The sequence below is a fragment of the Trematomus bernacchii genome, unplaced genomic scaffold (assembly GCF_902827165.1).
Source record: "Trematomus bernacchii unplaced genomic scaffold, fTreBer1.1, whole genome shotgun sequence".
In the NCBI taxonomy this organism is placed as follows: domain Eukaryota; kingdom Metazoa; phylum Chordata; class Actinopteri; order Perciformes; family Nototheniidae; genus Trematomus; species Trematomus bernacchii.
The window spans coordinates 601044-626052 of record NW_022987851.1 but is presented as its reverse complement, the minus strand read 5'-3'; the positions used below and the strand labels follow the sequence as shown (position 1 = coordinate 626052).

Below are 25009 nucleotides of genomic sequence, written 5' to 3'. Positions count from 1 at the left end.
TGGCTGTTGGCTGTTAGCTGTTGGCCTTTAGCTTTTAGGTCTTAAGCTTTTAGGTCTTAGGTCTTTTATGTTATCTATCGGCTGTTAGCTGTTGGCTGTTAACTGCCTTAAGCAACTGGTAAACAGGGGTTCCATAGAGTTGCATTATGATACATTAAAGGTTTTTAATATAATATTGTAACATATCATTTTTTTACTTGAATGACTGAAATAAATCTAGTTGAAGGAGATGTTTTTACAGCAATGTAAAATTGTTATTAGAGAGGGAATTATGAAAGGGGTAATTTGGTCGAATAGAAGACTTCATCAAATGATCTCTTCAATCCTTGATGACCGTTACATGAAATGAGGTGATTGAGATGCACATCTGGTGTTAAGTTACTCCAACAAAGTTATGCTATGGTAATAAAGGCAAGCAGATATCTTCTGACATATTTTGTTTCACTCATGCCAATGTGATGGTTTTCCCCAAGTTAATATTAAATAGAGTCTTGGTCTGAGAGTGTATGAATGTAGTTCTGATGGTTTTTTTATCAAAAAACTCTGATAATTTGCATTTAAATGATATGTGATGGATCCCCAAACTCTGACCAAGTGAATTAAACCTTATATTGTGTGTGTGTGTGTGTGTGTGTGTGTGTGTGTGTGTGTGTGTGTGTGTGTGTGTGTGTGTGTGTGTGTGTGTGTGTGTGTGTGTGTGTGTGTGTGTGTGTGATGTGTGTGTGTGTGTGTGTGTGTGTGTGTGTGTGTGTGTGTGTGTGTGTGTGTGTGTGTGTGTGTGTGTGTGTGTGTGTGTGTGTGTGTGTGTGTGTGTGTGTGTGTGTGTGTGTGTGTGTGTGTGTGTGTGTGTTCAGATCACAGAGCTGTCATCCGAGCTTGCTGATGAGAGGAACACCGGGGAGTCTGCTTCGCAGATGCTGGAGAGTGAAACTTCTGAGAGACTCCGCCTGGAGAAGGACATGAACGACCTGCAGGTACACACTCACACACTCTCACACACACACTCACTCACACACACACACACACTCAGACTGAAGAGAACGCAGAGCTGTGGTAAAGTCACGTAGTCAAGTCTGCAGAATAAGAGAGTCGTGTTGTGTTCACAGGCTGCGGCTGGTCCAACTCCTAACTTTAGGTTTGATTAACACTGTCACACATCAGCGGACTAATGCCTCTCTGTGACCGTTTCCCTCACTCAATGCTTTTTCGAAGCACATTTCTATTAAGGCAAATGAAAATGGAGCTAGCTGATTGCAATGGAAAACAGAGATTGATAGCAGTTTATAGCTCTATTAGCCATTCAGCAGTGGGCTAATAAAGATTTTTACAACGCAGCAACATTATCCGACTCCACAATGAAGTTTGGTTTTAAGGCGCATTGTAAAATGCAGTTTAATGTCTGCTCATTCATATATAGATTTAACATTAGCCTACCAGCTTGAATTACTGACGAACGAACGGAACTGTCTGCCTTTGCTCCTTTGGGATTTTATAGTCTGTTGTAATGTTTCAAAGGGAGTATTAATGTTACTATATGTTAAAGCTAAACTTGGATAACTGAAAGGCTGTGTCATATTTAAACATTGCTGTTTTGTCAAGACATTCAGGCAGAAATAAAAAGACCCAAGAGCTCATGGAATTACTAAAAAGGTCTTAGAATTTGAAATGGACAGATTTCACTCCCAGATGTTGCTGTAATAAAATGCTGATAGGAGCAGGCCCTTATTACCTTTTCCGTAGAATCTTTAGACTGTTACAGAGTTGAGTGTGTATTTATTCATTTTGATAATTAGTTAAAGTGGTCTTTAAAGACATGTAAAAATAAGAATCTAAAGTGATTTTCAAATGAATGTATTTGGTTCTAATTCATAGAACACTAGGGGAAGTTTGCAACAAAAACAAAATGGCTGGAAAGAAGTTCTGATTGTAAGAGCACATACAAATGTAACCAGTGTCTTTCCTTTTTATCTACAATATAAACACATCCAGGTCATCAGAATAAACCTTAACTTCCACAAAGATGAATTATCTACAGTGGTAGCTTGTACTCTACTGCACATCTCTCCTAACAAGCTCCACACAGCCAAACAGAACCTTCAGTAACCTGAAAGGCTTGATTCAGTGCAAAACGTCTCTTAGGAGTGTTCCATTTCCTGGCTAACGATCTGCCCCAGCTGTCAGCCGCATTTACCTAGAAACAGTTTTCACATTGTGGGACATGATCATGGATCGGGGGGGTTCTTTGAAAAATAATTACGTGTTTTCAGAAATAGATGAGCAAAATAGCACACTGAGGGTCACACATAGCATCAACTTTCCCAGTTCATCTATGGAGATGGATATGTGCACGTTGTCATAGAAACTGTTCCTTCTCTCTTCCACCAGGCCAAGTTTGACAGCACGAACAAACAGATGGAGTCCATGGAGATGGAGGTGATGGAGGCTCGACTCATCAGGGCATCTGAACTCAACGGAGAGATGGACGATGACGACACAGGTCAGACACCATCATGTGCAATAAATACCAGATAGGCTCTAGGGCAGTTCACTTCTCATATTTCTATCATGTAGCTTTAAAAGTCATAGGTTAGGTTGCAAATCAAATAACCAGGAGTGTGTGTTTCAATGCATTTTGTTGTGTTTTGTTTTATCCCGTGTTGTTTTGCCGGGGCCTTGTGCGTCCGTTGGTGTCATTGAAATGAATGAGGAGGATGTGTTTTTTTTTAACAGTGCTGATGTCAGCACCACAAATTGCAGCCTCAAAAACAACCATTGAGTTTAATCAAAGCCTGAGAAAGTTTCCTTAGTATAATACAATACAACAGTTCTCTCCATTTCATTTTCTAAGTGCGATCATAAATAATCACTCACAATTTAGCTAAAGCTGGATCGTTAGTAAACTTTTAGTTTGGTTATTTAGATTCAAGATTGAAAGGTTAGAGCAGGTCACTCTCGGGGGTTTAGCTGGCCACCTTGCTGCAGTGATATAGAGGTGTATTTTAGTGATTTTCAATGAAATTGTTAGCTTACTACTTACATTTTCTCTAACTCTTCATTTTCTCTAACTCTTCATGCTATATGTTTTCTCATTTATTTCAATAGACATTTTGTTACAGGCTATCACGACATATCATAATCATCTGTTATATAGATCACTCTTTTTCTTCAAACAATAAGGCTCTAATTTCAGTGTAAAGCATCAGATAGGATATACAAACACACCCTAAAATAAAGATACTGTGTTGAATTCACTCCCTAAAGTGTTGACAATTAGTCTTTCAACAACAAGCTGTCAACAGAACCTTGTCAAACAAGCTCTGAGTTGAATGTCTCTCTGGTGCTCTCTGCACACATCCATACACACAGGCACGCAGAGACAACACAAAAGGAGTAATTCACTCCCAGACGTATTTATCACAAACTGTAGGTGTCCAATCGATGCTTTGACAAAAGCCAAGAAAGGCTTATGTGAAGAAGGACATTAGAAATCGATGAGTTAAAAGTGAAAAATGAAGCAAGGACTCAGTTCCAGACACACTGCTGTCTTTGTGTGACATGCAGATGTGATGAGTGTAGAATTGATTTGTCTTGATGTTGCAAAGGTTGGAACAGTTTTCACAATACTTGTTCAAGCCATAGCAGAGCTTTGACAACCATATCCGTCAATATTGTTGTTTTTACTACCAGGTAGTACCATCAACCTTTGCTAATGGAAACTGTGGAGGAAGTGCTTAAGAGAAACTGATAAATGATCCATGGACAAAGTTTGTCTTTTGTTATATTTGATAAGGTAATAAAGAAAGTAAAAATACAATTGAAATCGATCTCAAATGCAGGAACAGAGCAACTTCATTCAAAGGATAAAATGGCTTTGCACACCTTACAGTCACATTATATAGCAGAGAGAAAATATCCAACTGGTCCCACCCATGAATTCTCTTAGGCATTACCTAAACATCCCCACCATAAAACCCCCCAGTCCTTAACCTCTTGCAAATCCACCTCTTGCCCGTCCTGAAATGTAAATCCTAAACGTATGTCTCTGTTAAACACATATAGGACTACAAATTATATTTAATCGATTAAAAGGCAATCAGAGTATAAAACATAATCTATTTATATGATTTAAATGATTATATGAAAATTTGACACGACAGAAACGAAACAAGTGTTTTGCTGTGGAAATGCGGCACAAGTTTTCTAGAGAAACGTCAGACTAAATGAATATAGAGTATATTTTACTTTATTTAAAACTTTATTTCACTATCTTTTATTACGATTTTCAAGACAACTAATAAACAATAGGCGCGTTCACACCGCAGTACTTTTCCCACTTTAGTTCCGATATAGTTCCGAAATGTCGCGTGCCGGAGCCGGAACTCAAATGAGTTCATGAGAACCTTTTTGCCCCCTTTTCTTTCGTGGGAGAAAAAGGTTCCTATTTCTGATTGGCTGGGCGGATTGCAAACCACGCCCCGTAAAACTCCCAAAAAGTTTTGTGAAGCCGCCATTTTATTATCCTCGCATTAGCATTATTAGCATTAGCCCAGCGCACAAATGCAGAGAGACTAACTTATGGCAACACAAAATAAAACATGGGAACGGTGGAGATGAGGTGGTGTCGGCATTCTGGCGATTTACTCAGAAGGCTTCAGTAGAAGCTGCTGGGAGTCCCAGCAGCTTCTACTGAAGCCAGTCCCCAACTCCGGGGACTTCCGGCCGGGGACTTCGGGTGGCAGTATACGCCGTGAAGTTGTTTGCGGCCTGCCAGTAAACCCAAAGCAGAAGAAGAAGAAGTGACGTCAGAGGCTTCATTTGCCTAATCCTCCCCCAGGGAACTTATTCCGGTGTGAACGCGATCTGTACTTAGTTCATGAGAACTAAAGAGTTCTGATGAACTAAGTTCTGATGAACCTTTGTGGGGAAAGTACTGCGGTGTGAAAGCGCCTATTGAGGAAGTGCTTGCATCAACAGCAAATCATAACCACAGGCAGATCAGGCTTCTCACTAAATAATAAACAGAAAGACCTATAAAAGAGGACGATGTTAGATGTATTCTTTGTTTGATTTACTTTATTTTTGTTTTGGCAACTCGAATTACCCAAATACAATTAGTTCAACAATTAAGATCAGCTGTTCTCAAACGGAAGTATCCAGAGTTTCTCAAGTCATGCTAACAAAATCTAATAAGAGCCTGACTTGAGGTAAACGTTTTTGAAACAATGAGCCATAACCCTGGTGTGTTCCCCTCCTCTTTGTTGCCCGTCGAACACCCTGTAAATACAAACTTTATTTACATTTCCTAGGTTTAGTAAAAAGTGATCATGATGCCTTTGAATCATATATTTCCTGACACAAAGTTGGGAGGTATTTATTTATTTACTGAAATATTGAATAATACATGTTATGTGGGAGGCATTCAGCAAGTGTAAGCATATTGAGATGTGGAGGTAAGAGGTGAGGCTGACTGTGAACATGCTGCTGACAGGAGGAGAGTGGAGGCTGAAGTACGAGCGAGCCATCAGGGAGATTGAATTCACCAAGAAGAGGCTGCAGCAGGAGTTCGAGGACAAGCTGGAGGTGGAGCAGCAGAACAAACGGCAGCTGGAGAGGAGGGTGGGTTACGCTGACACACACCCTCATACATAAACCCCTTTTATCTCATGTGGTAACTACACACAAGCTGTGCATTAATTAGGTTTCAATTACGAGGTAGTTTTAATGTGGATGTAGAGCATACATCGGGTGGCTGCCACTTAGGGGGTCTACCAATCAGAGGGTCACTGATTCAATCTTCAACCCTGCATGTCAAAGTGTCCTTTAGCAAGATACATAGCCTCAAATTGCTCTGTAGGCATCTCTACGCTTACCTTGGATAAAAGGGTAGCTAAAATAGCATCACAAAGGTAATCATTTGTTATTTTTAATTCCCTGCAACAGAATATTTTCAACATGTTGACAATGTTGTCCAGTTCTGAATCAGTGTAATTTGTTTGTGCAGATCAGCGACCTGCAGGCCGATAGCGAGGAGTCCCAGAGGAACATCCAGCAGCTGAAGAAGAAAACCCAACGGATGACGTCTGAACTGCAGGACACCAAACTCCACCTGGAGGGCCAACAGAGCCGCAACCACGACCTGGAGAAGAAGCAGAGGAAGTCAGTACACACACAAACAGACGCATGCACACACACACACACACACACACACACACACACACACACACACACACACACACACACACAGTGTCATGTTAGAACAGGTGTCTAAAAATACTTGTGACTTCACACAGTTGTAAAACTTCTTATGCCAGGTTGCCACAGATGGTGTAATGTCCAGTTGTGTTACTGTAGTAACTCTAGTAACTCTAAAGAAAATAAATAGTGACTGTTTATAGAGTGGTGCAGGAATGAGTCCTAAACCCAGAAATGGGTGTCCTTGTCTTGAAGTCAATGGTGTTTTGAATGAGTTTTTGGTTTGATACCCGAAATATGGTCTGTGGATTTGTTGTTCTACGTCATAAAATGAGTCAGTAAAGACCCCCTCATGAACAGGGTTGAAGGGTTTCTTAAAAAAAAAATGTTACAACTTTTTATCAGTAATCTAATCAAAGTATCACAACATAAAAGTAATGTAAAGTGATTACTTTTGTGTTACTTTTGGACTTCCTCAATAAGAAATGCTATGCATATAAATACAAGAGATATTTATTTTATTTTATTCAACTTAATTGTCTTTGCACAGAGTACAACGAAATGCAGTTTGCATCCAACCAGAAAGTGCAAAGAATAATAAAGTGCATTATTTTTACAAATACAAGGTGTAGGGTTTAGACATGTATATTTAAATACAATTGTATGAATAGTAAATAAACACATTCTAAATGAATCACAACAATTGAAATGTCCCTGATATCAATAAGAAATGTTTTACTTAATGGTGTTATGTAAGAAAACAGAAGAAAGTAACCAAGGTATGTTTTATCCAAACATATGTTTTAAATTGAAGTCGAACCCTACAAAATAGTATAGATTACAAATGCTGTTTCCCTCAAAAAAGGCGGTTGCTACCAAGTGGGTAAATGAGAATACTAAACGTCATCCTGCCGAACACCAGTCTGCCTTAGCCGTGTTGATGTGAAGTCATTCGACCATGATGTAGTTTGTTATAACGATACAATAGTCAATTACCTCGGTGATTGCATTAATGCTTCAACTGTTGTGGTGATCACTGCACCACTCTATAGCATCATGTTGTGCACAGAGAACAGACTTGCTAATCTATGAGAGTGTGTATGGGACCAGCTCAGCACATTTTAGGTGAATGTTACCTCTCAGATGTAATCAGAGTAGCAGTGCTTCATGTGAGTCTGTGGACAGTGTGTGACCATGCTTGTGTGTGTGTGTGTGTGTGCAGGTTCGACAGCGAGCTGAGCGGGGTCCAGGAGGAGGTGCAGAGGGAGAAGAGCCTGAAGGAGAAGCTGGCCCGGGAGAAGGACATGCTGGCAGGAGACGCCTTCAGCCTCCGCCAGCAGCTGGAGGTCTGTGCCTGGGGGGCCACTTTGTGACCTGGGATGATGTGGAAAGAACTGGATTTTTGTTTCTTAGTATGTTGACACTGTGACCTCTGACCCCCAGGACAAGGACCTGGAGGTGTGTGCCGCCAGCCTGAAGCTGGAGACGCTGGGGGCCGAGTTGCTGGACCTCAACTCCCAGGAGTCCAAGGACGAGGCTTCACTGGCCAAGGTCTGCTTTCTTTCTTCCTTTCTTTTTCTCATGTTTTTCACAATTTTCTTTTGTTCTCTTTTTCAGTATTTCTTTCTTTCTTCCCCCTTATTTCTTTCTTTTACCTTTCTCTCATTCTTTCTCTCTGTTTTTTTCTTTTTTCCCTTTTTTTCCCTTTGTTCTTCCTTTCTCTTGTTCTTTGCTTCTTAATATCTTACTTTCTTTCCTTTTCAGAGAGAGAAAAAAAAAAAAAATGTCTTTCACTCTTTTTCTTTGTTCTTCATTTTCTCTTTATATATTTCTTTCTTTCTTTCTTTCTATTTCTTATTCCTTCTCTTTTTCTTTGTTCTTCATTTTCTCTTTATATATTTATTTATTTCTATTTCTTATTCCTTCTCTTTTTCTTTCTTTCTTTCTTTTCTCCCTGATTCCTATTGTGTGTTATTGTGCATACTCTTGTATACTTGTACTGAGCAGACAATCTGCAGAAAGTCCTTCAGTGCTCCAGCAGCTCTGTTAGCAAACAGCTAATGACTCCAATGTATATGACTGTGTTCCGATGCAGGTGAAGAAGCAGCTGCGCGACATGGAGGCTAAGCTGAAGGACCAGGAGGAGGAGCTGGACGAGCAGGCCGGCACCATCCAGATGTTGGAGCAGGTACAGATGCAGCACAGGGAATATTCAGCCTCCTTCATTAATCTTTGTCCAGAAAATAAACCACACATATTTTCTCATCAAGCAGACAACATGACTATTCATTCATTTTAGACCTGCTTTGGTCTAACTAACCTGAGAGGCTTAAAGCCCAGAAGACTCCATCTAGCACTATTCATTTAGACCAGGGGTGGGGAACCTCCAGCCCCCGGGCCGTATACGCAAAAAAAGAAAAAAATTAAAGAAATCTAGACCGCAAAATAATTAAACAAGAGAGTGCCTGTTTTTCCTGGCCAAAGTCAGGGTCCTTGAACACAACACGAGCCTAACGTGTCATCACGTGGTATATGTCTCGTCTGAAAGGGGTGTAGTGCTGACGGAGAGCACCAGAACGCCGCTCCGGCAGTTCAGAAATTGCAGTACCCATAAGGGGCCGTACACATGCCGCAGTTTCTGCGTGGCTGTGTCTTTAGTTGAAAGCCCAGTGGCGATCTGTTCCTCTGTCATACTGATCATACAGTCAATACCTTTGTTGTTATTAGCATCTGGTTAGCTAGCTATGCTAACGAATATAAGAAGCTTCTACAACCAGTGAGGTAAAGGCACATCTTTATATGATCATTATAGTTATAAACAAATAAGAGAATAAAGTAAACGGTTATAAAATACTATATGACAGTAAAAAAAAGTTGTTATTAATAAACAAGAATACAGTTTGAAAGGGGAGTGGTTTGTAAAATATCCATAAAGGTGTTGAGAGATGTTTCCATAGATCTCCTAATGTTGCTCTCAAAGTGCACCAGATTGATGCTTTTAACTTCAACATTTAAAAACAAATCTTCCCGGGGGAGCATGCCCCCGGACCCCCCTAGAGGAGGTTAGGTCCCCCCCCCACTTAAATCATGTTCATGGATAGGAAACTAAATACATTTGCACACATCTTGTGTCCATATCTTTCTGTTTTGTTGGTCATGCCACAACCGTGCACGTGCATGCGCGAGTCATGGTAAGATATCTGGATTAAGAGGTTGCTTTTTCTTTGCACAGCATGAAAGAAAGGCAAAATGAATGGGCTGTGATTTTAGTATTTTTAAGCAGAGGTCAATAATTTGTACGGCCCTCGGAGGATGTGGAAAATATTTAAATGGCCCTTGAGAGGAAAAAGGTTCCCCACCCCTGATTTAGACCTATGTTATATATCTTTCCATTTTTGCCTAATTCTAATCTGCACACCTGTTAATAGAAATGAAACTAAGGTTTGAAGTCAGCACATCTGGGGAGTACAGTATCTGTGTTTGTGTTCCAGGCCAAGCTTCGTCTGGAGATGGAGACGGAGCGCCTCCGTCAGACTCATTCCAAGGAGGTGGAGAGCAAAGACGATGAGGTGGAGGAGATCAGGCAGTCCTGCAGCAAGAAGGTGACACACACATTTGAATACACACATTTTAAAACTGTTATTTAAGATTGCAGTCACGTTAGCTTTTTGTTCTTCAATTGTGATTCAATGAGAGGGAGACACAGGTGTAAAGTCTATGCTACTGGGCACAGAATGTCTTTAATAGCTAAGTTAGCTGTAGTTTATAATGATTTTGGCCCTGCTGGTTACTGTTTATCCTCAAATAGTCACTTTTTACTGTTTATACTAACACTTGCATGCAGAGTGGTGACTTTTAGTCATCTCAGTTAGTAACTTGTTAGCATCCTCTGTTTATAAGACAGGTAAAAGCTCAAGACAATCACCAGTGCGGTTATTTCAGGCATGTTATCAAAAATGAGCCTCTTTGTACATGCTGTACCTATCAAACAGTAAGAATACAAACTGTATTTATAATTGTATTTGGTAAATGAAGATCGAACATGTAAGTTATTTGCTGTTTCTTCAGTCACAAGTACATGTCAGCATTATGGCTCCATTTGGTCCTTATGTGTGGGAGGCTCCGTGAGTGGGGGGGGGGGGGGTTAACTTTGGATTCTGGGTGCAGTTTTAGCCTTCTTGCTGTTACTGCTGTTAATGCTGTTCTGTATTTGCTCTGCCTGGCCTCCACCACAGAGCCCTCTAGCCCGCGCACAATTAGCCTTCTCTATATTTACTAAAGCTCTGCACTGTCCTCCACTGACATTAACATAGAGATGCCGTTTTTGAGGACGCTGAATAAATACACAAAGGAAAGGGCCTTAAAGTGTAAATTGGACATTTTATGCCAGGCTCAGTTAGCCCCAACATGAAACCTCGCTTATTTGTATGCATCAAAAGATTATGAACATACAGGTTACTGCTGACTTAAGTTTTCTGTAGAGCCACCAGCTGCTCAATGTCTTTAATCAACTTGTAAAAGATCTTATGGACTTGCACATTTGTTACAGATATTATTACCCTTCATCTTGGCGGGATCCTGAATATCTGTTCTTCTTTACGGTTCATCTATCGCCATCCCCATAAAGCTGCTAGCATGGCATTTTTTTTTACATTTGAACATGATCATATAAATGAATTATAATCTGGGCCAAACGATAATTTCAATCAAGTGTGTAGAACACTGTTTGCAGGCCAGGACTTCTCTGCTCGTCCACCATACTTCTCTCAGAATTGTATTTTCACATATTTTGCCTTCACAAAATTGTGCTTACTGCAATTTGGACATTGCGCTAGTCCATATTGCAATTCCGATATAATATTTATATTACATTTGCAGCCCTAAATAGCAGCATTATCAAAATAAATCAACATATAAAAGTGTTTAAGTGGCAGCTTTTTATTGCCAATAATGGGCCAATAGGCGTTTTTATTAGTTTCCACTTAATAATAGTACTATGAAATATTATTTAGAAGTAACAGAAGAGGATTAGGGCCACATGTCAAAAAGATATTCAAATTTAAACCAATCTATTTTTTTGTATGTAACCTTTAAAGTCAAAATTCGGGCTGTAATCTCAGAACTCACAATTTTTGTTCTCACATTTAGCTGTAAACCTCTTCTGTAAGTCTATATATATATATATACACACATATGTTATGGTCATAGGTCAGCAGTGATACGTGCACGACTCCCATGTGCTCACACAGAACTTTGCGTGTACTCACTGCTGAGTGTTTTTGTGTTTCTAGCTGAAGCAAATGGAGGTCCAGCTTGAAGAAGAGTACGATGAGAAGCAGAAGGTGATGAAGGAGAAGAGAGAGCTGGAGTCCAAGATGCTGTCAGCACAGGACAAGGTACGTCCTCTGGAGGTCCCTCAAGAGTCTTTCTCAAGCTGCAACCTTCTTTACATCAGTCAACTCAGAATTCATTTGAACAATTATGTCAGGAGTCTTATCATTTGTCAACAATTCGATTAATGTTTTCTTAATATGTATAGAGAGGAGATTGTATGCCTTATTTCCAAATGAATTATCCGACTCGCTATTATATAATATTTCCGAACATCTTTGTGACATTTTAAGATAAGATAAACCTTTAATAATCCTCATACGGAAATGCAGGTGTCATAGCAACAACAGCAATAAGGTAAAAAACCCAGAATAGGAAAGAGAGAGCTCACACAATAATAGGAATTTTAAAAAAGGATAAGAAAATGTAGGCAAGGCAAGTTTATTTATATAGCACCTTTCAACACAAGGCAATTCAAAGTGCTTTACAAAAATGAAAGACATTAAGAGCATTTAGCATCTTACACACGGCATCTATTGCACGTCTGTCCGTCCTGGGAGAGGGATCCCTCCTCTGTTGCTCTCCCCGAGGTTTCTCCCATTTTTCCCTTTGAAATGTGGGTTTTTCTCTGGAAGTTTTTCCTTGTACGATGTGAGGGTCTAAGGACAGAGGGTGTCGTTTTTCTCATACTGATATTCTGAACAAACTGCTGTTGTATTTGCTGTAAAGTGTATTTACTGTAGGGTATTTTTATTGTATGTACAGCACTTTGGCTCGACCAAAAATCGTTTAAAAATGTGCTATATAAATAAAATTTGATTTGATTAAGAAACATATTATAAAATTATATCTAGAAACACTCATTTAAAAGCAATGATATAAAATGACATTTAAAAACACTAATTTAACAGCAAAGATAAAAAGCAAAGATAATAAAAGTTACAGTACAGTTTAAGATATGAATATATCAATTAAAAGCAGCGGCAAAAAGAAAAGTCTTCAGCCTGGATTTAAAAGTAGTAAGAGTTGCAGCGGACCTGCAGGTTTCTGGGAGTTTGTTCCAGATATTTGGAGCATAATAACTGAACGCTGCTTTACCATGTTTAGTTCTGACTCTGGGGACAGAAAGCTGACCAGTCCCTGAAGACCTGAGAGTTCTGGATGGTTCATAATTTAGCAGTAGGTCAGAAATGTATTTTGGGCCTAAACCATTCAATGCTTTATAAACCAGCAGCAGTATTTTGAAATCTATTCTTTGACACACAAGAAGCCAGTGTAAAGACTTCAGAACAGGAGTGATGTGATCCACTTTCTTAGTGTCAGTGAGGACTCGAGCAGCGGCGTTCTGAATCAGCTGCAGCTTTATAATGGATCTTTTAGTGAGGCCTGTAAAGACACCATTGCAGTAGTCGAGTCTACTGAAGATAAAAGCATGGACAAGTTTTTCCAAATCCTGCTGTGACATTAGTCTTTTAATCCTAGATATGTTCTTCAGGTGATAGTAGGCTGATTTAGTAACTGTTTTAATGTGACTGTTGAAACTCAGGTCAGAGTCCATGACTACACCTAGATTTCTGGCTTTATCTGTTGTTTTGAACATTGCAGACTGAAGCTCAGCGCTAACTTTTATACGTTCTGCCTTGGCTCCAAAAACCATTACCTCAGTTTTGTCTTTGTTTAATTGGAGAAAGTTCTGACACATCCAGTCATTGATTTGTTCAATGCACTTACTCAACCATTTCACCAGGAGACTATTCTCCAGTTAAAACACTGAGTAAATTTGTGTGTCATCTGCAGAGCTATGGTAACTTATTTTGTAGTTTTTCATTATCTGAGCCAGTGGTAGCATGTAGATGTTAAAGAGAAGAGGCCCCAAGATGGAGCCTTGAGGAACCCCACATGTCATATTTGTCAACTCAGATGTGTATTTACCTATAGAAACAATGTTTTTTCTGTCCTTTAAGTAGGACTCAAACCAATTTAGAACTGTTGCCGAAAGTCCCACCCAGTTTTCCAGTCGGTCTAGTAATATGTTGTGGTCAACAGTGTCAAACGCAGCACTGAGATCTAATAATACTAACACTGAAGTTCTGCCACTGTCTGTGTTTAAGTGGATGTCATTGAAGACCTTTACAAGAGCAGTCTCAGTGCTGTGGTGTGGTTGAAAGCCTGACACATCGAAACAGTTATTTAAATGCAAGAAATTACTCAACTGTTGAAAAACTACTTTTTCATTGATTTTACCTAGAAATGGCAGGTTTGATATTGGCCTGTAATTGTTCATTACTGAAGCATCTAGATTATTATTTTTTAAGAGCGGTTTAATGACTGCCGTTTTCAGGGCCTGTGGAAGAACACCTGAGTGAAGAGACTTGTTTATTATATGAAGTAGATCTGAGGCCATGCAATGAAAAACATTTTTGAAAAACCCTGTTGGTATAATATCAAGGCAGCAGGAGGAGGATTTCAGAAGTTGAATAATGTCCTCTAGGTTGTTATCATCATGTAAGTTACAGTATAGATCAAATGACAATGGGAATAGTTAAAAGACGGAATAGTTGACTTTCTTATATACAGATCTAAGTGAAGAGGATTCTGAATATGAATAAACATGTCTGTGTGGAAGTGAATGCCAAAGTAGGCCAATACAGTCAGTGCATGTCTTGATAGTAAATAAGCCACTTTCTAATGCACTGATGTTAATATTTAATGCTAGTTCATGTTTTTTGATGCTGTTAAAGGTTTGTGTACATCAGTCATTTGAACACAGCAATTAAACACAATGTATCTTTAATAATGATTGGTTATCAGGAAGACAAAATAATGTTTTGTAATCTAAATGTATATGGTGCTCCTTATTGGTCCCCTACTGAATGGATTCAATTGTAACTCAAAGTGTGTGGTGGAAAATGAAAGGATCAAATGTATTGAGTGGATGCTGATGGACTGTGCCTGTGTTCCAGGTGAGAGGAGGGGACATCGAGACTGAGAAGCGTTTGAGGAAGGACCTGAAGAGAACCAAGGCTCTGCTGGCTGATGCTCAGATCATGTTGGACCACATAAAGAACAACGCGCCCAGCAAGAGGGAGATCGCCCAGCTCAAAAACCAGGTACCAAAATCATTGGTGTGTGAAGTGAAGTGTGTGGGAGAGAAACTCCCTCTGGAGGGAACTTTGCAGACCATTTACATGCACATCAACCTATACAACCAACAACACTACAGGGATCCATGTAAACACTACAAACATTAACAGTCTTTTGAGAATATAAGAGCTTTGTCGATGAGACATTCTGAGCACTGTGAAAATGAATAAATAATATTGATTGTAACTCAGTACTATACCGTGTCTTATTTCTAATTGGGTACTAATCAAAACTTAGTTTGGAACTTCAGTTTCTTATAAATTGGGAGCTTTAGGGGATGTAAACAGGAAATATGATTTTGCTATGGAGTCAGATGGTAATATGTGATGTGCTTTTTAGTGGAAAACTTAAAAACATGTCTCATTCGTTTTTCTCTAAGTGGATTTATTGATTTGTATTTGCCACAGTGCCACGCTTCGGGAAGTGTAAATTATACAAATATGTGTATCGTGTCTGTTTGGATTTCACCGAGTTATGACTCCCAGAATGAGTACACATGTAGATTCCCTCGTCTTACAGTTTTAGAGAGTTATTGTATGTTTAGAGGTTTGCTTGATGGAATGGTAAAGTGATCTTTAAACCTACAAATAAAGTCTTAACTGAAACTATTCCCTCTATTTCTGTGCCCTTTTCAGCTGGAGGAGTCTGAGTTCACGTGTGCGTCAGCAGTTAAGGCTCGTAAGTCTATGGAGGTGGAGATTGAAGATCTGCACGTTCAGATGGAGGACATTTCCAAAACCAAACAGGCGGTGAGTACAGCTCAGTGTATCCTCCTCTCAGCCTTGATAAAGTAACACTTTTTCCTGAAGTTACAAAACCGAAACAGGCATTCAAAACCCTTATTTAAGATGACGTTTACTGGAAGTTCAATCGGAGGCACAGGGGGCAAGTGATTAAGGCTAAAGAAAGAGAAGCGTTCCAAAAATGATTGGTCTCTATACTATAGTGCACACCATTGGTCCCTAAATGTGTTATATGCATTATTATGCTACAATATATTATAGTGACAATAACACTAACAATATTTAGCAAGCCCTCAGATCACTTCTGTGGTGACTGAATTACAGAGTGAGTTGTAGTCTTACATTGTACCTATGCAATTCATTTGTTCATTTTAAATCAAATCATGTGTTGTGTTTGCCAACCTGCATTTCAATTGTGTAGCGTTAGCATATTAGCCCAGCATCATTGAATGTCATTTATCTGTAGCCTAGTGAGCTATTAGTTATTGATTGTTACCGGAAAAATAACTACCTAAGATAAACGGCCCGCCCCCCTGTAGATCCTGTGCTGTGCGGTATGTAAGGGATAATGTGCCCTTCAGGTGTTCTTTTTTCAATAATGACGGCTTCACTGCACATTATCCCGCTTACTACACGGCCACATATAAACAAACTAACAACTTGACTCTCAATATTAATTGAAATGCTTATATTGACTTGAAAATAGTTGCGCTAAGAAAAAACCAACGGCTGAAACTGCTGCAACACCAAATTAATTTAAAATGAACAGAAGCACTTATCAATGTTTTCTGTAACTGTCCAAGTCTGTTCACAGTTTTGATCCTAAAACATCCTTGAACAATGCCAGAGCAGCCCATACCGTGTTCCTTCCTGTTTACACACTGTCTTTTGACCTCTCTCCTTTGATCCTCCTTAGCAACGGCCATTATAATGCTTAGCAGTGGTGTGTTCAACAGTGTTAGTAAAGTAATAATAAATGTTAGTAGGTGCATAGAGCTGCTTTTTTAAACAGAAAGCTGTCTTCAACGCTTTTTAAAACAAGTATAATGATCAAATATTAGCCTTCCCTCCCCTCCCTATGATCAGGGGAGCTGGCTGTCATTAGTAAATGGTCGTCCGTGGTAGGGTGTGTTTTTGAGGCTTTTGTAAGGCTGCACCATCTGTGGTGTTAACACTGCAGTAGCAGATATGTCAAACTATTGCCTTAAGCCAGAGATAAGCCCCCTCTGTTCCTCATTTTCTGCCTGTTTCACCCTATTTCCCAAATCTCTCCGATCTTTATTTCCCTGACAAAAATATACACTTCGTCTGCCTATACCTCTTTACATGTTACTTTCCTTCTCTTCTTATCTCAGCCTCTCATAATCTTTTGACCTTTATATTTTTCTGTCATTTTGGCATTACTTGTTGTACTTTAGGCCCTGTTCCCATGGCAATCTGGTTCCTGCGTTTTTCTCTTCTCTCCAACATTTCTCCTGCTATTCATTTCACCCTCATTCTTACACTCTCCGTCAGCGAGGTTTAATCTCCTGCTGCTTTCTCTCCTGCCTGTAAAGGACAAATGACTGACTGTTGAGACTGCTTGTAACATTTTGCTGAATCAAATTTGAACAAAACATGGCACTTTGAAAACGTTGAATATGTGAATGTACTGTCCACAGTGAAGTGAAGGGTGAAGATAATTGAGTTGACACAGCTGCAGGTCAGCAGCAGAGGAGAGAGGAGGGTGTCCGGATGAATTATACACTCCGTAATAATAATAATAATATTAATAATAAATTGAATTTATATATAGCGCTTCTCATCTGCCAAGACAAATCCGAAGCGCTTCACAACAAAAGACACTGATAACATTTAAGAGATAAAAAAGAAAGAAAAAAGAATTCAGTTATAAATTAAAAGTCAGAGAAAGAGATAAAAATGGCAGTATCCAGGTGTACCATGATACAAGTTTATTGGAAGGCCTGCCGAAAGAAGAGGGTCTTAAGGTTTTGAAGACCTCGGTGGAAGGAGCAGATCTCAGCTGATCTGGGAGGGAGTTCCAGAGGCGCGGGGCGAATGGGCAGAAGGCTTCGGTCTCCCATTGTCCGGAGACGTGTGCGGGGGATGTAAAGAAGAGGAGCGTGGCTGGAGTGGGTAGATGTCTGGGTACGGATGAGGTCACAGAGGTATTTTGGGCTTTGGCCATTCAGGGCTTTGTAAGTCAGGAGCAGAACCTTCAACTGGATCCTGTAGTGGACTGGGAACCAGTGTAGTTGGGCAAGTATGGGGGTTATATGGGCGGACCTTTTTGAACCGGTGAAAACTCTGGCTGTACTGTTCTGGACAAGTTGCAGGCGGTTGATGGTGCATTGCAATAGTCTAGTCTTGAGAAGACTAGTGCATGAACCAGTTTTGTGGTGTCATCAGTTGAGAGTGAGGGCTTCAGTCGGGAAATGTTTTTCAGGTGAAAGAAGGAGGTCTTGGTGATTTGTTTGATGTGTGCTTGGAAAGACAGAGTGGAGTCAAACTTTACAGCAAGGTTGGTGACAACAGAGGAGAGAGGAATGAGCTGACCATCGAGGGAGGGGCTGATGTTGGCGGCCTTCAATTTCATTATTTTTTTTAACCCTCTAAACAGAATAAATCGGCTCATAAACATTCCTCTGAAGTGTTCTTCAAATGACCAGAAGAAGAACTTACTGACAACAGAAAGCAATGGGATATTTCCAATGGATTTTGAAATATTGCAGAAAATATTATTATAATATTATTAAATAATATAGATCAGGGGTCGGCAACCCCTGATCTATATTATTAAATAATATAGATCAGGGGTCGGCAACCCCTGGCACGCGTGCCAGCATTGGCACGCGGCACTGTAACCAGTGGCACACTAGGAATAAGTGGAATAAGTGTGCAAAATATTTAAATTGTATTTTCGGATCCTGAACGAGAGCGCGTCTCCCCGTTACCTGCAGAAGGAAGCCATGCACGCAACGCAGCCCCGCTCTCTTTAACTCCAGGTGACTTTCTGCCGCTTTCCTCCGTGGTGCAGGGCTGATCGTTTCACCACAGAGGAAAGCACTTCACAAATTGCAGTACCCATAAGGAGCTGTACAAATGCCGCAGTTTTTGCGTGGCTGTGTCTTTAGTTGAAAGCCCAGTGGCGATCTGCTCATCTCTCATTGAAATAATATGCTACAAAGGGGCGGACTGGCAATCTGTGTGTTGAACTTTCCTGTCGGCTCCCAGACCGTAGTCGAGGAGGGCAGAAGCAACAAGCTTCAGGTTCAATAACCCACTTTAGCTTAAATGACTGGAGAGAGGCGAGCTCTTCTTGGGAGGCCGTTGCATTTATTTAGCTGTTCTTCTGTTTCACAAAATACATCACAGACCTCTGTTTTTCTGCTGCCTCGTTTCACTTCCAGAAACATACTCACACGCACACGCCACACCCCTCTCTCTCTCTCTTAAAGGGACAGCGATCTCATCTCACTCTGCCTGACCCTAATATCATAACAAGTGTGTTCTGGAGAATCACAGAACGGACGATCGTCCTTATTATTATGCCGTTTAAACCAATTATTTAAATGTGTTTGTTAAATTCGGCATCATGTAAGTTGCTGACAGGTCCACACACTGCTTCCCCGCAGCGAGGCCACCCCGCCCTCCTGTTGATAGTACACGAGCGTCAAGCTCCTCAACCCCCACCCCCCCCCTTTGATAGTTCTCGATCGTTGGCACGCTGATAACAATTAATTTTTTTAATGGCACTTCATATCAAAAAGGTTGCCGACCCCTGATATAGATATTCAGCAAGCAAATGTTTAGGATATTTACATGTTTTGTTCAGCAGGATAATCCCCACCTTTTCATGCTACTTTTATAATAGGTGAAGCTTTAATTCATTTGCCAGAAGTAAGTCACATACAGTCACATGACTTCGTGAAAACATCACTAAGGCTAATATTTGTTGTGATGATGTTTAATAATATTAATAATAAATGTTATTATGACACCCTTTTTCAGGTGCTTAAAGATTCTTTACAAAGATTTAAAAAAAGCAAAACTTAAAATATAGATTGTGAGACTTTTTTAGACACTTGTAAACAAACCATAATTTGAAGATGCATATAAGCTATGCAGGATATTATTGGGGTTATTATTGAATTATTTTCTTTCCGTATAACAAAACTCCTAAGGTTGAATTACCTTATTTCAGGTATCTTACCAAAAATACATTCCATTTTGTTGACGTAAGACAAGGGAGCCCCGGAGTGGTAAAATGCTAACTAATTCCCTCGTTTTAGGACTCATTCCTGAACTGCTCTATAGTGACCTTGAATGAGACACAATCATAAAGTTCTCATAGCAATACTCCTAATGGTTAACTACACAGAAAACACCTGAGCACCACTCGCCTTCCTCTTCCGTCCCGCTAAAATCAGGTTGCTTGTGGCCCCATGTTCTTTATCTTAGAGAGGGAATCATGGCCCCCTTCTTCACAAGCCCTTTCATCGCGGCTATCATTTTGTATCAGGTTGTTTGAAGGCGTGTAGAAGTATTTCACATCAGAAAATACAGACCCTGAATGCAACTTAATTGTTTTTACAACACGCCTGATCCCTTTGGCAGGATGAGGAAGAAGAATATTGTAGAGACGAGATGAAGGTGGCACCAGCTGTTTGTTTTCAAATGGTGTCTTTGAGGATGACCTCTGCGGCACACACGCTGCCTGCTGGGAAAGTAAAAGCCTGCCAGAAGCGATGACAGGAATGGTTATTACATAAATGGAGCCTCGGCCGCATCATACACTGCAATTCAACCGAGATAAAATCATGCAAATAACATTTCTTTCAGATGGTCTGCCGTTTTTTGGCCATTCTCCCGCCGTTCTATCTCCGTAATTGCAGTGTTTTGAGAAAATTGTCTTGTGTGTTTTCGACAGCTTTATTTTTCTACAGAGAGACATGGCAATCTCAGAGAGGGAAAAAAAAGCCCAAAAAACAAAGAGCCGAGCCAGATAATTGGGTTGAGATTGCACTGACAGCCTGTTGTTAAATGTGTTAAATGAAAGTTTGATGCTTTAGACTGTCATGTTTTTCTGAAGCGCCCATCACAATATTTGAAGAGCTGGAGCTGCTTTCAAAGCTTTTATCAGCACTCACTGAGGCCACTGGTGAAAAAAAAGGAAAAGGTGGTATGTAAATGAATTTGCCCCAGATTCCACAAGGATATTTTTAGTTACTGAAGTACACCTTGGTACGATCCAGCACAGGGTTATATTAATACAAATAGATAAGGAATGAAAAGATCTAACCTTACAATTCAAATCCATATTTCATTTTGAAGGGAGATTATTTATTGTGCTGCTATTTCCTTTATTAGAGTAAAAAGGGGGCCACAGAGGGGCATGGTTGTTTTGGATTTCAACCAAGGTTTCCGCAGCAGGGACTGAGCTCATGTAGATTGTCTGCTAGCTCTACCAAGCTGATATTTGGCAGTCCTTTTTTTTAAGATCTTTTTTTGGACATTATTACCTTTTATTAGAGAGAGGGAAGGGAGAGACAGAGGGGCGTTTTCGGGTTGGATTCCAACACGGTTCCTCCGCAGCAGCGACTGAGCCCATATAATATATATATATATTAACTTAAGTTAACCTTGGTATAATCCAGTGGCGGCTGATCAAAATAGATAATACATGAATAAATCTAACCTTATAATTCAAATCCATATTTTTAAGCCGTCTTTAGATTCCCTCATTTGGTTCATTATAAGATCATTCTTTGGGCCAGCAGTGCCTTATGTAGTGACAGTGTTTAAAGGGGGGGAAAGAAGGCCATCCTTGGCATGGACTGAGCCCCTTGTACATTGTACACTATAAGGCGGCCCCTACTTGCATTTTCCTTCTTTTTAAAACGTTTTTTTGGGCCACTATTGCCTTTATTGGAGAGACAGGGTTAAAAGGGGGGATACAAAGGGGCGTCCTCGGGTTGAATTCCAACCTGGGTCCTCCACAGGAGCGACTGAGCCCATAGTACATGGGCTTCTAGCTCTGCCAAGTGAGCTTTACTACATGCACGTTTTGATGGGCTAGGGGAGATAGAGCTGATGACACATGTAAATGGACCGCAGGCCGGATTCAAACTTAGACTGAGCCCTAGTACATGGGCTCTAACCACTGAGCGATGTGGCGGCCCTACACACAGTTTCTTAATAAGATAGGTGGCACAGTGTCAGCTCTGCCTGTCCCCGACTCTTCATCTACTCTATGTGCAAATGGATTCATTAGCCTTTTCACAATGTCACATTAGTCATCATTTATTAATCCTTGGCTCTGCACCAGTAGCCTCTCATTCTCATGTATATTACCCCAGTCATTACAGCAATAGGATTACTTCAGAACTATCCCTCTCCTCAACTGGAGGTACTAGCGGGTGGCGCTAGCTTTTAGCCTCTAATTGGATATCTTGGTTATGACTGGGACCTTTAATAACCCCTGTGATGAGAGGGGGGGGCTGTGTAAGAGCTTATAAGGTGTCTCCTCGGAGACAAACCTCTCTGCACACCTACAAAGTCAAAGCATGGCTCCAGTCAAAGCATGGCTCCAGGTGTTTTACAACTGTTAATAGAGATCATTCAAGGAAAATGTATAAATTGCCTAGCTAAATGTAAACAAGTGTACACCAGAGTTCCTAGAAAATATTTCTCCATTATAAGATATGAATCTATTAGATTCTACACTGACAGTTTGACCCTCTGTGCGCCCAGAAGGTGGGATTTAAAGACTGCACAAAATAATACATGTTACCCTTGAAATCAACATGATAATGAATACAAACACAATCAAAATGTATGTCAATTAATGTGCACACATATTAATTTAAATAATTTGAATGAATCTCATTTTAAATTCGTTCTACAGTACTAAATCATTTAAGTTGTTAAGCAATATGTTTAGAGACTCTTATTTTTTAATTGAAGTTTTCCTATCTGTAAAGTGATTTGGTTTTGTTGGGAGAGGCTGGCATTTCAGGTCTGATTTAGTCTGACGTAGTTCCAAAGCAGCTGGGCTGACTTGTTATTTGCTCCGTGTTGCAGCTGGAGGAGCAGCTGAGCCGCCTGCAGAGAGAGAAGAACGACCTGCAGTCCAGGATGGAGGAGGACCAGGAGGACATGAACGAGCTGATGAAGAAACACAAGGCTGCTGTGGCCCAGGTCTGCTTCTGCCCTCTCTTTACTGTAACAACGTGAACATCACAACCACCACTTCATGCTTCTGTTTCCTATATGCAACTTGAATAATTAATGAACACTTTTTATAATGGGAATACAAAGAAATGAACAGAAGTTTAATCAAGCCACTTGATTAGTCCAAACAACCTATGAGTTCCTCTGTGACTGTCAGAGACCTCAGTTTACCCATAACACCCTGCTCTGCACAAGTCAACCGGAACCTCATTCATTTCTCATTGTTTTTGTCCGAAACTTTCCTCAGTCATGTGGAGAAATTGTAACTTTTTCCGCAGATTTTAGACTGGTCATATGCGTTGTAAGTTAGCATAAAATACTCGCAAATTAGCTAAAAGGCAATTTCATATATTCAGCTTCATAAATATGTTACGGACTAAATAGTGTATTTCTATAACATTAATACAAATAAAAAAAACTCAGCTAGTTTTACACATATGTTCAATCTTATTTCTCTAAAATACATCGCTAGCTTACTTACACCACCACCACCACGAGATTGAAGTGGGATAGTTGTTCACCATACATCCCTACCAATTGAGACATTTTTAAAAGCAGTGGAATTAGGCTATCTCCTACCCCCCCCCCCTCCCACCCATTCATCTAACTGTATATGCAGATGAACAGCAAGGGGGAAGTGGAGTGAAAGCGCCTCTTTTTCACTGCTGATGGATGAAGAGTGATCTGCTTCCACTGGCACCAAATGAGTCCATCCTTCCTGTCATCATTGAAACAGTTGAATTCCCCGTGGGACCCACTGTAGCAGAGTGCTTCATCTACTGTGAAAAAAGCACTCGTCTCAAATGTTTCACTCGGGTCACATTGAGATAAGATTTTATTGATATGCCTTCTGCAGACTACAACAAATCTTTCCAGCAGATTTATTTGTCTAGGTAAAGTCACGATGTTGTCTTCATGTTTTATTGGAGCTACGTGAAGCTTTTTATTGTTTGGTTTTAGATTTATTTGTCTGCATTCTAGCTGCATGTACAGTCTGCAGAGCTGATGCACTTGTTCAAATGAAGTGCTGCTACAGTTTCATGTTGCTCGCTGACTTTGCTTCTGTCTTTGTGTTTTCAGTCGGCCCAGAACCTGGGTCAGATCAGTGACCTACAAGCCCAGCTGGAGGAGGCCCTCAAGGAGAAGCAGGAGGTTCAGGAGAAGGTAGATGCTGCTTTTCTGCCCTTAGCTTACCATTCAAAATCTGTTCCTTTTTTGAAGTATACGTCAGAGAAAGGCCAGAAGGAAGTGTTAGTGAGCCTTAAAGTCATGTCACATATTGTAAGGCTTTAAAAGACGCTAACTAACAAATTAAAAAACATAATTTATGTATCCTATAAAAATGTGTCCGGGATCTCACTACTTCGTTGTGTTGCTGAAGAGTTGGGTTCCCAACCAAACTAAAAGATGGACCTTTGCTTGATAATGTATTTGAATTTTTAGTGCAAAGGGTGTGAGTAATGATCTGGTGTTAAAACACAAAGCACCTGGCCTCATGATTCTCTACGTGGTCATTCTTTACATCACTGTTACTGAAGTGCATGAAAGAATATTGAATGGTAAAATATACAATCTCTTATTGTAGCTTGTTTGTTTCTCTGTCAATTTGGTTTACAATTTTGGATGCTTAACTCCAAAGAGACTTTCAAATGTGGGATTATGGTAAGCGTTAGGGTTTAGTAATGTAGCAATTCAAAAAGGTTTGAGAACAGGATCCACTTTACCTCCCCTGACGCCGAGACATATCTAGAGTTTTCTCTGCTGCAGTGCCCATTGCAGAATGCCATTTGCAGACTTGCTTGAATGTGCAGCCCTGCCTCTTTTGCCTTGGTCTATTAACAAAAAACAACCCTTGATGTAATGATGTGTCATTCAGGCAGGATTGGCACTGGCAATATGTGACACATACAGTATGGTCTCCCAAGCTCAGATAAGCAATAATGCTGTACATGGTATAGCTGTCATCCTCATAATGACTGCTGCTGCGGAGTCTTTGTCTCCATCAGACACAGCTGCCCCTGTCAAATCAAACACAGCCAAGAAAAGGAGGAGATTTAACCCCCTATCTCCCACCTTTCACCTGTGCAAGGGTTTGTATGAGCCATACAATGACTAACAAAGCACTTATATACTAACAAAGGACTGGCTTATCTAAAGCCAGTTGAGTAGCACTTGAAAAGTTTTGGCTCTATGAAACCTGATGTACTTATATGATTCTGTTTTCTTCAAGTTTGTATCTTCTTGGTCGAATGTACTTATTGTAAGTCGCTTTGGATAAAAGCGTCAGCTAAATGCAATGTAATGTAATGTATGACCCAAGCTCTGTATTTTTCTTTACTATGAAATCAACCTCTATAGGTTCAGTT

The 25009-nt window shown here is 40.2% G+C and overlaps 1 protein-coding gene across 5 annotated transcripts in view; it reads left to right on the top strand.

The window, feature by feature from the left end:
- Positions 1-25009, top strand: part of myo18ab (myosin XVIIIAb) — a 140019-nt gene that overhangs the window by 95792 nt on the left and 19218 nt on the right. For all 5 annotated transcript variants that reach the window (XM_034112970.1, XM_034112973.1, XM_034112971.1 and 2 more), the window contains 13 exons: positions 855-974; positions 2386-2497; positions 5489-5616; positions 6002-6156; positions 7415-7538; positions 7636-7743; positions 8288-8380; positions 9684-9794; positions 11484-11588; positions 14487-14633; positions 15303-15416; positions 22494-22610; positions 23724-23807. In XM_034112970.1, the coding sequence (XP_033968861.1) occupies positions 855-974; positions 2386-2497; positions 5489-5616; positions 6002-6156; positions 7415-7538; positions 7636-7743; positions 8288-8380; positions 9684-9794; positions 11484-11588; positions 14487-14633; positions 15303-15416; positions 22494-22610; positions 23724-23807 (1518 nt within the window). The remainder of the gene's footprint in view (positions 1-854; positions 975-2385; positions 2498-5488; positions 5617-6001; positions 6157-7414; positions 7539-7635; positions 7744-8287; positions 8381-9683; positions 9795-11483; positions 11589-14486; positions 14634-15302; positions 15417-22493; positions 22611-23723; positions 23808-25009) is intronic.